The sequence below is a fragment of the Oreochromis niloticus genome, linkage group LG10 (genome assembly GCF_001858045.2).
Source record: "Oreochromis niloticus isolate F11D_XX linkage group LG10, O_niloticus_UMD_NMBU, whole genome shotgun sequence".
Classification (NCBI taxonomy): domain Eukaryota; kingdom Metazoa; phylum Chordata; class Actinopteri; order Cichliformes; family Cichlidae; genus Oreochromis; species Oreochromis niloticus.
Genome location: NC_031975.2, coordinates 7,801,612 through 7,818,176, shown reverse-complemented (window position 1 = coordinate 7,818,176; position 16,565 = coordinate 7,801,612). Strand labels below are relative to the sequence as shown.

The 16,565-nt window shown below is 37.9% G+C and overlaps 1 protein-coding gene across 1 annotated transcript; it reads right to left on the bottom strand.

Moving 5' to 3' along the window:
* Positions 1-7,535: 7,535 nt before the first annotated feature.
* Positions 7,536-12,568, bottom strand: LOC100693544 (LIM/homeobox protein Lhx1). The gene is made up of 5 exons (XM_003450427.5): positions 11,888-12,568; positions 11,149-11,369; positions 10,710-10,984; positions 9,913-10,069; positions 7,536-9,643 (listed from the first exon to the last, which is right to left on the bottom strand). Exons 1-5 carry the CDS (start codon positions 12,055-12,057, stop codon positions 9,267-9,269), a joined length of 1,200 nt encoding a protein of 399 aa, XP_003450475.1. The 5' UTR covers positions 12,058-12,568; the 3' UTR covers positions 7,536-9,266.
* Positions 12,569-16,565: the final 3,997 nt, after the last annotated feature.

Below are 16,565 nucleotides of genomic sequence, written 5' to 3'. Positions count from 1 at the left end.
GTGGAAAATGGGGAGGGGCAAAGGAGGTCGATGGTAAAGGTTACCCAGTATGAGATTGTGGAAAGGTCAGCAGCCGAGGTGCAGCACCTTTGGCCATACATCACAATTATCACTGTAGGTCATCAACTGGTATAGAAAATATGGAAGCAGTGATAGATCCTCACGGTATATTGGAAATGTTGGTAAGGGTGGGACAGGAAAAAGATGCTATCTACTGTTACCGTGTCTCTCAGCAAATGCTACTACAAACATAATTGTTTGAGCCATTCTGACTTCAGGTCTCTGTGCTAACTCAGCCTGTTGGTCGGTCGCTTTGAGCTATAGACTGAAATCTAACCAGCTTTTAGGTTGATTGCAGTTGAACTTGTACAGATATTCAGATTCTCCAGGGGATGAATTAGTCACACATTGTTGGGTGCCCAGCTTCTCATTTAGATGCACGGTGTATTTGAATTTTTGGAAAGTCGAACATCTGTATAGTTATTCCACAGACCGCCATCTGCTACAGACTTTTAAAGATTTAGCAGAATTAGTCACTAAAGGTGATCGAGTCTTTGCAGCCAGGATGCTACAATTACTAAATTCCCTGCCTGAGGATCTCAGGCAGGCAACACATTTTTATCATTTGGCTTTGTATAACTGCTAATGCCTTTATCACATTTTTTCTTTCACTTTTAAGGCAGTTTTTCCTCCTTTTTTTCTGTTTTTAATTTATTTTGTGTTATTATTAATTTTAACTTTAACTTTTCATATTTTTTGCTTTTATTATTCTTTGAAACTTTGTTTTGAAAAAGCTTTAAATAAAAGCAAAAGTAAAAAGGCTTCTCCTTTCACACCATTTAGCACATGACTCACAATACTTCCATAGAATGCACTGTAATACAAAATGAAGCTCTTTTTATTTTTTACTTTCCTGTGTTTTTTGCCAACAAGCTACCAAATAGTAGTAAATGTTTAGTGTTTGATAACTGATAATTTAATTAGTTGCTAATTAAATTAAGACAGATTTACAAGAAATGAACTTTGAAAATGTCAAAATGCTTTATTTTATTATGTTATTTTATTTTTTTTATTTTGTATTTCAAATCATATTGTCTGTCTTTCCTTAGCTTCACACTGTGGACAGGAAAACTGAACAACAATGAACAAAATAAAATAAAAAACAAATGAATAAAGTAGAAACTCTGAACCAAATTAAGTATGCACAACTGTAGCTAATCCTCACTATACATCACACAGATAGCCTAATGTAAGTAAATAAACTTTAAAAAGTATAAATTACTTAATTACAGATTTACATTTAATGTAATTTAATTACATTTAACGAAATACTTATAGAACTATGTGTACTTTAGGTCCCTTGTGACTTAGTCACCTCATCTTATTACTATAGAAATGTGTACTTATTGTTGCTAATTTGACGTTATGAAGTCTAGTACAAAATGCACCATCAAAGAATCTGAACGCACGTCAAGCCAGAACTGAAGATGAATCAATTAATATGTCCAAGCAAAGACAGCCTGCACTGAAGTGTATTGTGTGCTACTCATTATGGGTTATGATATGCACAGTTTAGCTGAATGCAAAGATCAGTCCAGTCCAGCAATGAGTCCATCTGAGAGATGTGTCACATTAAATTGCATGCATTAAGGGCATATCAGTGGACCATAGAAAGCCAACTCCACATGGAACTGTTGGTTTACCGCATCTCATAATGCACGTCCTTTGGCTCTGAAGGACAAAGGCAGCCAACCAGTGAAATCACTGTGCTTGACAAGCTCGCTTGTAGTAATGTCATGTATCAGCATTAGTTTACTACATCTAAATCAGACTGATAAAAGCCATCTAAGTTCTCAAGAATCTGTCCGGCCTCCAGATGGGTGCTGGAGTAAGTAAAGCTGAGAGAAGGAGGGTTGCTTTTGATTTTAGGCAAATTTGCCTCAACTGAGACGTTTATATGGTTTGAGTTTACATTTAGTTAAGAAATGGGAGTGAAAGTTAGCTACTTTATTATAACTGCTAAAGCTTACACTAAAGAAGAAACATTCCATGTCCCAAACTTGCTGAAATGTTAGATGAAACGTTGAAACTGATCCATTGGAGTACAAAACAGATCAAGTATGGACTACTGCTGGAGAACTGCTCTACAGTCACCTCCATTCTGCACCCCATTACATGCACGTATGCACATATACCATATGCAGAGCAGAGTTTTTCACACTTGAGCATACAAGCTTACCATCTGATCAGCCATCAGTGTCATGTCTTTGTCTCAGTCTGCACTGTGCAGCAAAGCAATCTGAAGGAATTTGGTGTGCAAAAGCCTTTGCTATGCAGAGGAAAATCATGCTTTAAAAACATTTTTTATTATTTCATTCATGAACGGATGGATACTGCTCGTAACATTATTCTGAACGATACAGCCACATACATGATACAAAATAAATAGAAGAGGGGAAAGAAAAAGTTTCCCAAAGACCCATTAATAACTGAAAATAATCATATTGTCATTAACTTTAGGAGCAAGTGACACACTGATTAAAATCTTAACAAGTGAATCTCCCTCTTTTTTGTGAATGGTTGACTCCTCAGGCTCAATAACAGGCTGAAATCAGCTCTTGGCCTCACGGATTAAGCACTGTAGGAAAAGAGAGTAGGTGGGGAACACTCGTGATTCTGTCCTCTTCAACTTTAATCAAAATTACATTGACGTGCTGCAGCCCCCCTCCATGTCTTTCATAATAATAGACCGCTAAAAATTCAGAAGGCAGGCTCCACATCAATCACTCGCCAGATTTGAGTCCAATGCAATAAATATGTAAATGAGGAGAAGCCAATGTCTCGTAGCTTTGAGATCAGCGCAAGGAGGGAAAAAAGGAGAAAACTGTATTAATTGCCCATGGCCAGAGGAATCCTATTACTGTGGGCATTGATTATAAAATTCTATGTGTGAATGATTTTCATGCAGAAACTGGAGTACCAAGCCTCAAGCATAAAGTGAAGAAAGAGTCAAATTTGTGAATTGGGCTAGATTGAGAAAGGGGCTAAAAAGAAACAGCAATGAGAAAAATACTAAATTTAAGTTCAAATCAAATCTATATTTAAGGATCAGAAGGATTCATCTCAAATTGCAGTAGATTATCAGTACATCATAGTATTTATCTTATTGTTTTGTTTGGTTTTCTTTTCTTTTCTCTGTTTTCAGGTATTTAAATTTTGATACACAGGATGTAAGATAGTTATATTTTTTCACGCTAAGTCTTCATGGGTCACTGTATTATGCTCCTTGAGAAGAGACTAAAAAAAACTTTTGGTAATTGGTCCAACAAATTATGCTGATTCTGTGTAAGAACATTGTCTAGTCTTGTGAAGAACAATAAAGATACTATAGCTGCAGGCATCTAACCAAGCTGCTGATACCCAGCTCAAGTGTCAGGGCATAATAAAAGTCAAACAGTCCATCTAGTCAGCGGTAGGCAGCTAATTAGCCATCAGCTCTTTTGTGCATAAAACATACCCGATATATAAAATACAATTCAGATTTCCTGGACACCAGGTTCCATGAGTGCTTGCTTGATTTGCTATTTTTTCAGGACACTTGTGAAAGCAGTTAAATTAGTAGGTAAGTACACAAATCAATGCTTAGAGGTCAATTAAGTCTTATTTCTCTTCCCCCCTCTCTCATTGTCAGCGAGATTTAAATTGATTTGCTGGTTTCACGTTTGACTTGCAAATCTTTCTCTTCATCAAGGTATTTTGTTGAGATTATAGGGATTACGTTTCCAGCATAACATTATCTGCTATAGCAAACGGGAACGTGTAAATGTTGTAAATTTCAGTTAATTAGCAGAATTCAAAGATCAATATTAGCAAAAAATATAATATTGTGTATTAGGAGTATTTTCAGACATCCTTTAAGTGGTAAACTTTCTACCAAATTACACTGAATGTCCAACTGATGTTAAGTTCACCATCATGATTAGAATTTCTTGCACACACAAGGGAGAGCAGAGCAGGCCAGCAAGAACAGCAGTACTATCGCTCATACTAAGTTGAAATGACACAGGAGCACATTTAAATGACATAAATAAACTCTGGATTGCATCTCAGAGCCCTCACACTGCAGCATTCTCTGCTGAGGATTACATTTCTATATCAAGTAGCTGTACATTGCTACAGAGAGGTAACAAATTAAAGGCAAGGTGCTGGGCTAGAGCAGCTTCAGTGCACTTGGCAATGCTTCTACAACTCTCAGAATCCTTACTACAACACTATTCTTCTCTCATTCGGTGTTTTTTAGTGTTTGGTGAACAGTACATTGGGCCACAGTCTTCTACAGGTGTTCAGTTGGGGATAGCATATGTTTCAGCTCCTACTGCCCTTTGGAACATTGTCAATTCAATCACTGATTCTGAGGGAGAATTCCCTTTACAAACTTAAACAGCACCAGGAAAACAAACCCCCAATAGCAGAACACTGCCACCAGTTAATATTACTGGAGAGGTCAAGAGTTCAGGTTTGTGCTGCCACCTGCCTCTCCATCAGTGTCCTAAACTTCACCTAAGGCAGTGGTTCCCAAACTTTTTTTGCCAGGCCCCCCCTTTTTTACAAGAAAAATGTTCGCGCCCCCCCACCACCACCCCCGCACAAACACATCCTCCAAACACACACACCCATATTTTGTTTACAAACTCCATTGGGGTTTATTTCACACCTCAAACATTTAGTAAACAATTAAGCAAATACAAGTAAACGGCAATAAATTACAGGTAGTAATAAAATATACTACTAACTCTTTTACGCTACGTCCACAACTACACGGGTATTTTTGAAAACTCAGCTGTTTCTATGCGTTTGGGCTTTTCGTCAACACGTAAACGGCGTTGCGATTCACCGAAAACGGAGATTATTTAAAACTCCTTTTTTGCGTTTACGTGTGGACGAGGATTACAGAGTTCGTCACGCAACGACAAAGGTATGTGCCTCTTTTCACGTCACGCTGTGCGCCACGTTATTGTTTACATGAGATGAATTGCAGAATGGCAGATAGAGACAAAATACTGTTAATCTGACTATCTTCAGGTTTTACACGCTTACATATACAGACGCAGTTACTGTCCCTCCATTTAGAAAGGCAGAGGCATCACGGTGTAATTATTTTACGTGTAGTTGTTTTTTTTTTTCCTGTGTAATAATATTCAACATTGCTATCAATACATTTTTCAAAAAATGCCTCTCTGTGCAAAATGGGTTTAAACACATAAACAGCTGTGAGATACTGTTTGTCCGTGATTTGAACAGGGGGAACAAATACGGCAGGATCAGCCTGATATTATTTGTATCCCACTGTAACTTTACCGCATAAAGAGCTAACATCATGTTAGCTCTTGATTTTTAGTTCACAAACACTTCTTGTAATAACTAACTACTCCTGACATTTAATGTCGGGAGTAGTTAGTTATTACAAGAAGTGTTTGTGAACTAAAAATCAAGAATGTGAGATACTGTTTGTCCCTGATTTGGAGAGCACAGCGCGTGCTCCCGACGCACTAAACTAATTTTGCAGGGGAGACCTACCTTGGCACTTGTGCAGGTGAAGCCAAAGGGAAGATATGCTTCACCATATTTTCCTGTCTTTGGCTTGGAAGGAAGTTGGTTTGGAAACATATTTGGCGATGTTTCATCTCCTGCTTTGCGTTTGTGTGGGAGCCCCGTCAAAAACCTGTCCAAGCGCTCTCTCTTTTTTTTTTTTTCATACCGCGCCCCCCTGCAATGGCTCTGCGCCCCCCTAGGGGGCGGGCCCCACACTTTGGGAACCTCTGACCTAAGGAAAATGTTATGACTGGAACAATTTCAAGCTTTTTATTTTCACTGAATAATTCAAAATTTGAGTGTTATTAGAGGATATCACATGAACATTTTACTCTTGTGTGTGTGTGTGTGCGGGGGGGGGGGGGGGGGGGTGCTTTCTCCGTTGTTATGATGCAAATAAAGTTACTACATGGGGTTCTACACTCGATAAAGGGTTATGGATGAATAGGAAGCTAAGCATAAGTGAAAATACCATTTACCATTAACTTTACCAACTAGCAGTAGGCAACACTGATACTAACCTTGACAAGTTGCACGTATTTATAAAGAAATCTTGATCGATATTGAACATTAGGATGTTATCTAGCTCTTTTAGCAGCTTAAGTTAAGCTCATCATCATGAGCTGGTATATACATGTGTCTGGTTTAGCAAAAGTCCATAGTGTTTATCACATCGTTTTAATAGTGTTTAAAAGCACAAGTTGCCTGCTATGAATTTTGGGGGGGAAGTGACGCTGAATGGTACGGTAACATTTCGCAAAGTTGTAAAGCAAAAGGGAGTCTGAACTTTTTTTTTCTTGAGATTTAAACACATCAGTCTAATGCAAACCATATTAACAATTGTGCAACTCTCTTTTCCAGCTTCAGCTCCACATTTTCTCATATGTCTTTTTATAATATTTTGTGATCAGGTTGACATTTGTTAGCCACTGTCAAATCTAATCTTCAGCTTATAAACATGCCTCTAGATACACAGGAGGTGGATGATCCATACCCATGTTTTCCTGCAGTTTATGCTTTGTGACATTGCTCGTCTCCTCTACCCCTCCCCCAATCAGCTCCACTGATCTGCTCCTTCAGTCTCCCGCTTCACTGCTTACTGATCCAATATGCAGCGTTCTGTCCCCTTTTATGATGCTCTCACCTTTCCCTGGCTTGAAAATAGTCACTCTGTCATTAGCCTGTTAATGTCGCAACATGTCACTTAGCTGGCATTAGAGAAAGGCTCATTGTTTATTGCAGGCGAATCCAAATACGTGCTTGCAGCTCTTGAATTATCAAGAAAATACCTAGCAAAGTAACAAGTGCCAAAGATTTTATGAAGCTCCTTTGCATAACACAAGGAAAAAACAACATATATACAGTATGTAATGTGATTTGATAACTTTCTACTTAAACAGTGTGTCTTTGAAATGTCGCTTGGGCTCACTGAACATAACCAGGAAAAAGAAGATGTACATATATTCACAATGTCAATTAGATAATGTTGCTATAAACTTATTAGCAGAACAGCTCTGATTTTGGTGACATCATTCTGACAATGAGTAGCTCTTCACAATCAGTGTAACAGATTAAGCTAAGCAAATTTACAGTGCCTATTATAAATATACAAGTACTTTTGAGCTGAACTCCTTCAGCGGTTACATATTATTGCTTATGTTATTTAGAACTTATTTATAATCTTGCAGCAGTTTTTAAGCAGTTGCTGACACTTTGGCTTCTTCATCAGACTCCATAAGAGTGCGTTTATTAAAGGACAAAAATATTTTAAATGCGCATTTGTACACTAAAAGGATTCCCTCTGGTAATCTTTTTGGTCTATTTAAAAATCTCAAAAGATTACATACAAGTTAACAAATTCCTGTTCAATAAACATTCACAAAATCAGAAAAGACTGAAAAAGGAGTTCCCATCATTTCCCCCAAAAGTGATAAACAAATAACAATCATCAGTAGGACTTTTATTATACAGTGTTGTGATGCCTGTTTCACAAACCGGATAAGAAAGGTCAAGTATCTCATGGAAAAAAAAGCAGTTTGTGGCAAAAGTGAAATACAATCGTTATAAATAATTTGACATTTTAAAGACAAAAGCCGTTTAAGTCTTTAGAGGTGTTGTTCTTACAACTAAAATGGCAGGATTTGTGATGTCCTTTCATTTGGCAACAGTTTATTTGTGTTTTCAGTATTTAATGAGGTCATATATGTAAAATAGCATGGTGACCAAATAATTACAATAGCTACAAAAGTTTGGTTTGTTTGCATTAAATGGGTTGCCATTTAATTTCATTTATTTCATTCTGGCATTTCATTTAAAGCCAGAATGAAGACGTTTAAAACAACTGAAAATCAACTCTCTGAACACTGGAGTGTCACATAAACAATTGACTCTTCCGTCCATTATTGCCCATTATTATACATACTGTCAGGTTGGACTCATATCATGTCACAGTCAAATCATTTTCTACTCATGTAAATGTTCAGATTAAAATGGCAATACTTTGAAGGCAAACACATGCTAAACAGCAAATTATTCATAAGAAAGGTGTAGCGAAACAAAATACAATGCAATGTTTCCACAGTCCTGAGAAATGTTTTGGTCAGATGTATCACGTTCATGATCTGTGATCAGTGGGTGGTTCATGTGTAATACATGAACATGAGTATTACACACAAACTCATACTTGGAATTTGTAAGTTGGCTGAAACACTGAAAGGTGATAAAACAAATACAATCACACACTTCACATTTGAATTTTAAGGTCAGTTTCATCATATACAGTGCTGTGCAAATTTTAAACATATAAAAATGTGAATGTTTTTAGAAATGACATTAAAATCTGACATTTTATCAATTAACGTTGTATAAAGTGCACTAAGCAGAAAAAAAAGGTTTCAAATTAATACTGAGTATGACCACCATTTCTCTTTAAAAAACACACATTCTTATGGGTACACTTACCATTGCTTATCAGGGTACTTGGTACATAGTTCTTTTTTTCTTTTCCCAGCCATTTTGAATGTGTGGTCACAATTCTTCATTGCATTTAGGCTGGTCTCAGTTGTTTCCATCGCTTCTTGTTATCTTAGACTGATATAAATACAGTATAATGAGACGAGGGATCTCTGTGGGCCATAGCATCTTGCAGAACTCCTTGTAGTTCTCGTCACTGAAGTTAGGTCTTTATGACTCTGTATGAATGTTTGTATCCACTGCCTTGTCCATCCATACATCCATCTTCTTAACTGTCTATTCCAGCTAGCATGGGCCAAAAAACCAAATACAGAATGGGCTTATGGCCAGTTGATATTCTTGTGTAATGGATAAAGAATATAAGCATTAAATGTGCTTAAAACGTTTGCACAGTACTGTACATGACAGAAAAGGTTTTGTAAACACTAAAATACAATTCAGCAGTATTAATGTATTTGTTTATTGCTTAATCAGTGAGGCCCAGCACTGCGAACCTATTAACGAGCCAATTCACACAGATTATTCCAAACTATCTAATACGTGGCCCGTCAATAAATAACCAACATAAAAATAAAAAAGCATAATGAAATACAATAAATAAATAAATATTCATAAATAATTATAAATAAATAGCTGATATATGAAATAAAGTTAAGGGTTTGCCTTCAAACTGCATGTGTAGTATTTCGGTCTTAGCCTGATTACCAAACAGTGCCTTCACTCATTTCTGAAGAGGGCTGAGACAGCTGGTTGGTGTATCCGTTGTCACTGAGAGAAACAGTGGTGAAGGGCGTGCTGGGGCCACACATTTCACTGGAGATGCTGTGAATTGAACTTGGTCCATTGGGCTCCGGACTAGGTGAGTCCACGGGATGATGAGATAATGTATCAGAGAAACACTGAACCTCTCCGGGACAGTGGTGCCCAGGATGATGGTGGTCCATGGCTCCTAGTGGGGTGCCAGCCGGGACTGTGGAGGGCACAAAGCCTAGGTCTGCTGGAGTCTGTGCTTGCGATAATGGTGGGCCTTGAAAGTACTCATAATTCCCTCCTGAGCCATAGTATTCACCAGGATATTCTGCACGCATATGAACATAAGGATTAGTGCATTGTGTCAGAATTTAAAGAAAGAATAATAGTGGCTTTTTTATGTATCTCGAATTTTTACAATGTGGTCAAAAACAGCATTGATTATAAGATTGTATAAGGTTCATTTTATTGATTACAGCTAATGCATCAACCTGAAGAAGCATAGATACTTTGTACCTTATTTGCTTATTTATCTGTTTGTTTATGATGTGACAGTCTTAAAACACTAAAACTTAATCATTACTTTATATAGCTCACCTCCATAATAAGAAAAGTGTCCAAGCTCTCCTGGTTCCACTCTCTCTCCCAGGCCTCTCATTCTCCTCGGGTTGCGGAAAAACACGTGTCTCCGAGCGCTTAGAGCGCTCAGCTGTTTCATACGTCTCTCTTTAGACCTCCGATTTTGGAACCAAACCTTTAAGACAGCGGTTCAAAAACAAGGAGCATGAATTATGAAGTGTGGCCAAGAGCTTTTTAAAATAAGGGTGACAAATTGCAGTTTGATTTGGATGATTTGGATGACGATGATTAGAAATAAATCAACCCAAAATACTGACAGGGTCTTTGTAAATTAGAGTAAGGTTTTAGTTGATGAGAAAAGACACAAAATGAGAAAAGACACAAAAACATGCAAATTAACTTTTTAGGTCACTAAAAATATAATGTATAACATTTTTAAATTAGTATTCAAGATTCATCCGTGCGACATGATTTTTTTTATTATTAGGGGGCCTTTTAAAATGCCCATGGGCATCATGAGTCCTCTGTGATGTTAGGGACGCACTGGGCGCACAGATTAAGGAAAACCCCAAATGAGAGGCGGGGGGGCGAGAAAATCATATATTGTATGTGGGTGTTTGCAAGCGCCACCAGCCAGATTGCTTTGTTGAGTTGCCTACATCAAAGGCTTTATTCTCTGTAACACTAGTGCCTTGGTGATTGTGTCACTGTCACTTTGTGTGAGTCTGTGTATGAATTAAAAAAAAAACAAAACAAAACAGTAAACTTATAGTCATCTGCTTTTCTTTTTCTTTTTCTATATTTGTTGCTTTTACCTGGATGACTCTCATGTTGAGACCCGTCTCCCGTGACAGCTGCTCTCTGATGTGCCTGGTGGGCTTCGGTGTGGCCGCAAAAGCCGCTTTCAGGGTCTCCAGCTGCTTGGCTTTTATAGTGGTCCGAGGCCCGCGTCGTTTTCCGACGGCGCTCTGCTCGTCGTTCTCGTTGCTGCACGTGTCTTTATCCGATAAATGCCCGTTTTCTGAGTCCTTCCCATCGTCCTGCGGGTCCTGAGAGTCCGGAGACAGACTTGGGTCGCTGCACGTCGTTACTGTTATCAGAATAAGACGATCAGAAAATGCCACTACTCTAGGCTAAATATTTATGAAAGGTGCACGTCAGGAATCTTTAAAAAAATAAATAAAATACACCAGATAATAATAATAATAATAATAATAATAATAATAATAATGAAACAAAATTATAAAAAATCACCTGAAAGGAGGATTGTGTCTTTCCCGGAGTTGTTTTCATAGTCCTCTTTGCAAACGAACTTGAATTCGTCCAGGATGTACAGTTCCTCTCCGGTGGACAGCTGTTTGTTACACATCACACAAGTGAAACAGTTCAGGTGAAACACTTTGCTCTTGGCTCTGCGGACTAGATCACTGGGTAAAATCCCCTGCGCGCATCCAGCGCACTTGGTTCCAAATTTCCTGTTCAAGAGGGAGAACCAAAGTCAGGGAAAAGTTTCAGCACAGACGTGATATGTTGGCCTTAATCTAGGAGAACACCTTTACACCTGCTCTGACTTTAGGCCCAGTTTAGTCAAGTTTGTGTTGTTTTACAAAACAAACTTTGATTTTTTTTCCCCCATTCAAACTACCAGGAACTTAGTGTGTTGTAGAACTGACTACAGTGAAAATTACTAACTGAACAGGCTAAACACAAATATTAGGTACAATTGTAAGATATTTTCCATCATAATAATCACACGAGCAGTTAGGGTTAGCTTCACTTTCAAAGAAGACACACAAAACCGAGAATTAAACGAAAAGAGAGAACAGAAAGATAAGACGAGAAAATAAAATAACAGCAGACAGGCGTGCCCATTGTATAAAAACAGATGGTTAGTTGTAACCGCTGGAATAAATTTTTAACTTCTTTTTAAATGACTAAAAAAAACCCCAACTTTTTCTTTAAAATACTAAACCACAAACACGTCAATTCTTACCTAAAGAAATCATTCTTGCAATACAGTTTCCCTTCTCGAGAAAAACACTTCTCTGTCAAACTACATTTGCAGTCGCAGCACTGGACGCATTTGATGTGCCACGGTCTGTCCAAAACTTTGAGCAAGAACCTATCGAGAATAGGTTTTTCACAGCTGGCACACTGAAGCATTGTCTAGACTTATTCCCGCTCCAGTGTGCGAGTGCGAAATCAACTCTTCCTCTTCTCTTCCGTCCCGCTCACCTAGATATGGATTCGGATTAGTGCATATAATCCAAAAGATCCACCTCATCCGAATTATTCGCATCGATTAGGTCGCCATCCGTGAGAGTAAAAGTAGTTTTTTTGTTTGATTTTTTGTTCCACAGGGCAACAATCCAAATTCAGTCTACTGCTCCAAATGAAAGATCAGCAGTTGAAGACAAACTGGTATTTGAAAAAAATATGTATATATAATAATCACTGACTGGAGATCATAGCGGGCCGTGAAGATGATCCGAGGTGTGCGATTTCAGAAGGGAAAGGACATAAAAAATAAGCTACTCATACATATTAAAATCATTCACTGCGAAAAATCCGCAGTTGTCTAAAGTAGAGAAGAAGAACGAACAACAATAAAATGCTGTCTGTGCGCTTAGTGTGGTCATATGTGTCCCATTTTGCTTCTGACGAGCTCTCTCTGAGAGAGAGACGCTGTAATGAGCTCACCTAGCGGAGCTCAGCCTATTGCCTGTTAACAAACCTGTGACGTCAGCTTCAGGGGTGGAGGATGAGGGGATTTCATTTCAGTCCGCCACATATAACTATTTAAGTTACAGAGGTGAAGCATCATGGTTACAAAATAAAATAAAAGGAAATATAAATATGGCGGTAAAAACTACTGGAAACCTCAATATGTTTTAAAGCTTTTTTATTTCTTGGAAAATTGTTAAAAAGAAATTTTCTAAAAGCAGATTTTAGAGAAGGATTGTGTCTGATGTTAACACCGCCAACTAAAAAGAAAAGCTGTTTTCAAACTAATATATATATATATATATATATATATATATATATATATATATACGAATAAACAATATAAAATAATAAGGAAACTGGTTCACTTTACAATAATAGTCTTTTTTAAGACTGATATACCTTTTCTCTGTAGAATAGAGTGCTGAATAGAGTCCGTGATAATGTCATGTGAATAAATGATTTCCTTTGGAAAAGGCCGGAGAATAAGTCTGACTGAATCAGTGGCAGGTGACAAATGATCAGCAGGTCTATCCCAGCAGAAGGCTGTGGGGAGAGGACGTGCTCAACACAGTCTTTTCACACAGACCGACGCTGTGGCCCTGCATTATTCTTCATTGCATTGAAATGACTGGGAACACTAATGGTTATAATCTGTAGAGATAGGCTGCCTCTTATAGATGCTATCTCACCATGTTGGTACACTGGGGACGAAGATAGCGCATTTTCTCATACAAGCTTCGGGTTCTGCTGGGCCCTGATATCCGATGTCCCGATATGTAGGTTGAACTCCAAAAATATTTTTTGAAGATTAAAAAAAACTTCTTCTTCTTCTTCTTTTTTTTTTTTTAAATTTCGCTTTTTAAAGGCACGCTTCGGATTTTCTCTTGACATTTTTCTTCTTTTGAGCAAGGTCACATCACGGCCTGACTTTTTACAACTCGTAATTTTATCAGTCATTTTTATCAGAGTCCACTGTATTGATTTACAACGTTACCGTCTCCACATTTTCTCTGACACTTAAAGTCATTACTTTAAAATTCTGCTTTTAGCACAACTAATGTGAATCTCAGTTATTGACAACCAGCCACTCAAGCAGAGTTGTGTTTGGGAGTAAGGGGTTATTATTGATTTGATGAACAACCTATGTACACATTTACTTAATGTATGGAATTAAAATTAAGGGATTAAAGGGCCTATCTAATGTTAGAATTGTGTGCATAAAGCAGCATCGTAGCATATCGTGAATCGTTATCACTATTTCAGGCTGCGGTATTATTGATAAACTGTAAATGCAGAATAATTAAGAGGATGTGTTTTAAAATTTGAATTTATCAGTTGATTCATTCATCAGGCCTTACACTTTATACAGAACCATATACAAAGATGACGTCAAAACATTGCAAGTAAGATGTAATCACAATGCAGAAAGGACAGTCTCTCAGTGGCACTGTAAGTATGTGTGTCCATATAAATTAGGTGATTTGTTATTGTTATTATTATTCTAAAAGCAAAAATAAGTACCGATCCAACAATAGATTTGTTTTCACAACTTTTGACCTGTTAAACTAAATAAAGATTTCTCATAAGTTTATTCTGTTAATACGTTTGCTCTCAGAAGCCTATGTGTAATAGTGGATGACAACAAAAAGACCAGAGGGAAGCTGGAAGCTGGATACATGATTCTTAGTGAGTTTGGTTTCTCTAGGGAAGGTGTTGATTAGAGGCCTAGCCCATCATTTGGCCCCCAGCACCACTTATACACACAAGAGGTCTCTGTGCAGCGTTGGAATCTGCCAGGGTGTGCACTGTTTGTTTTGGAATGAAAAAAGCACGTCATTAGTGTTTGTTAATTGCAGCTAATTGGCCCTAACGAGATGAACAAGGCCACCCACTGGGACCACTCATACAAATAATTTGTAGAAAACAAAATTAATTACTAGATGCTAATTAAAGTCAATTAAAACTGACTAGGCAGTGGCAGAATGGGAAGTGACAGACATAAAGAAAATACTGTGCAGCACACAATAAGACATGACAAGCATATCTTGCAGATTAAGGAGATTCCTAATGTGAAGAAGGATAACTTTACCACTTTGGTACCTATGCTGAACGGTGCTTAATGGTCTGCTTTGTTCAGTCAGAACAACTCATAAGTGACATTATTGGGTTCTGTGCGGGATATCCGTCTCCTCCCACAGTCCAAAGACATGCAGTTAGTGGGGTTAGATTATTTGGTAGTTGTAAATTGCCCGTAGGTGTGAATGTGAGTGCGAAAGATTGTGCATCTGTCTATGATAGCCCTGCGTCAGGCTGGTGACCTGTCCAGGTCGCCAGCCTACCTCTCGCCCTATGGTAGATGGGATAGGCTTCAGCCCCACCCCTGTGCCTCTGACAAGGATAAGCAGAAGAGAATAAATGGATGGACAGGCTTACTTTAAAAGAGCAATTCCAAAGTTGTGAAACTTAGCTGAGCAGCCTAACTGAACCTTTACACCACTCAGCCGACATTTATTAGAACAACAAAGAGAAACTGTCTCAGTCTACATAATTGTCAGTGTCAATGTCAGTCTTATTTTATATAGAACATTTCATTACACGTAAAGTCAATATACTTAATATAATAAATAGAAACATAAAAACCTATATAGGTCTGCAACGCTTTAAGGTCATAAAACCTACAAAATAAAACTACAAACACACGCACGTACACACACACACACACACACACACACACACACACACACACACACACACACACACACACAGTAATAGCAGATGAAAACCCTCTCCTAATGCCCTTCTTGTCATCTGTAGACAATTTAAGTTTAATCCAATCAGGATACTGCAGACTGTTAATAAAAAGGCATGTCTATTTGTTAGTTCACCTTGATAGGTTAGAGTCTTGCAGTCCAATCCTGAATAGAAAACACTTGGACTTAGAAAAAGTGTTTGTGTATGGGTAAATAATACATGTACAACACATATCAAGTACTATATAAGAACCTTACCATTAACCATGCATGTATATTAGACACTATCAGAATATAGCACTATCAATAGCATCATAAGGTAAACAGTGTAAGAAATTCTGTTAGATCTGAGCCAACACCTCTTTGAATCATTTGCACCCAAGCTAAACATTATAACCAAAATGAAGGAGGATTTGTTATGTTATGTTGTTTTTTGTATCAGGTTCTATTCCTAACATACCTAACTAGCTAGGTTTCATGAAGCACTGATCTGTAAATGGTTTTTAAAAATTTTTTATTATCAGTTTCTGTCAAAGTAGCTTCCCTAGTATTAACCCACTAACCTCAAAAACCTAAAAAAAAAACCCCAACAAAAACCATCCCGAGACATGTGATTTGCCCTGCAATATGCTTGATATATCATTTTCCATCATGGGGGTAATTTCCCAATCGACATGCTGAAGCCTTTTAGAAAATGAGTCTATATATATTAAGATAATGTAAACATTCTCTTTTGGTTTTTTTGGAAAAAGAGAAATTTGATAGATTTTTTTTTAACTAAAAATCAGTGAAAACTAACCAATGAAAACTTATGCTCAAGCCAGTGTCATTTGTATTTAGATTTGTATTTAGTATCAAAGGCTGGTCAAAATTGGAGTGATGTCGAGTGGAGCAAATGTTAGGGTTCAAGCAGCATCACATTGTTTGCATGATTGTGAGGTAGTGCAAGCAATCGCACAGATTGGGAAACCTAGCCTGTATGAGGGAAGACAGAGTGATCTGCTTCAGGGGCTGTTCAGTGAGAGGGCCCAAGGGACAGAGTGCCTACGGCCCTGGTGATGATGGTGATTGATGCTGGCACAATTCAGACACCCCAGACGCTGCAGCAAATTAAAAGGCTATTTTGTAAAGTTGTAAAGGAGCACAATGGTGGAGGGGAAGCGATGAGCACGCCCTCCCCAGCTCTTCTGTCAT

Coding starts and splice junctions, on each gene's coding strand:
- LOC100693544 (XM_003450427.5), bottom strand. CDS start 12,057: ATGCTTCAGTGTGCCAGCTGTGAAAAACCTATTCTCGATAGGTTCTTG. Junction 11,370..11,887: donor TGCAAGAATGATTTCTTTAG/GTAAGAATTGAC, acceptor CCTCTTGAACAG/GAAATTTGGAACCAAGTGCG. Junction 10,985..11,148: donor AGACACAATCCTCCTTTCAG/GTGATTTTTTAT, acceptor TTCTGATAACAG/TAACGACGTGCAGCGACCCA.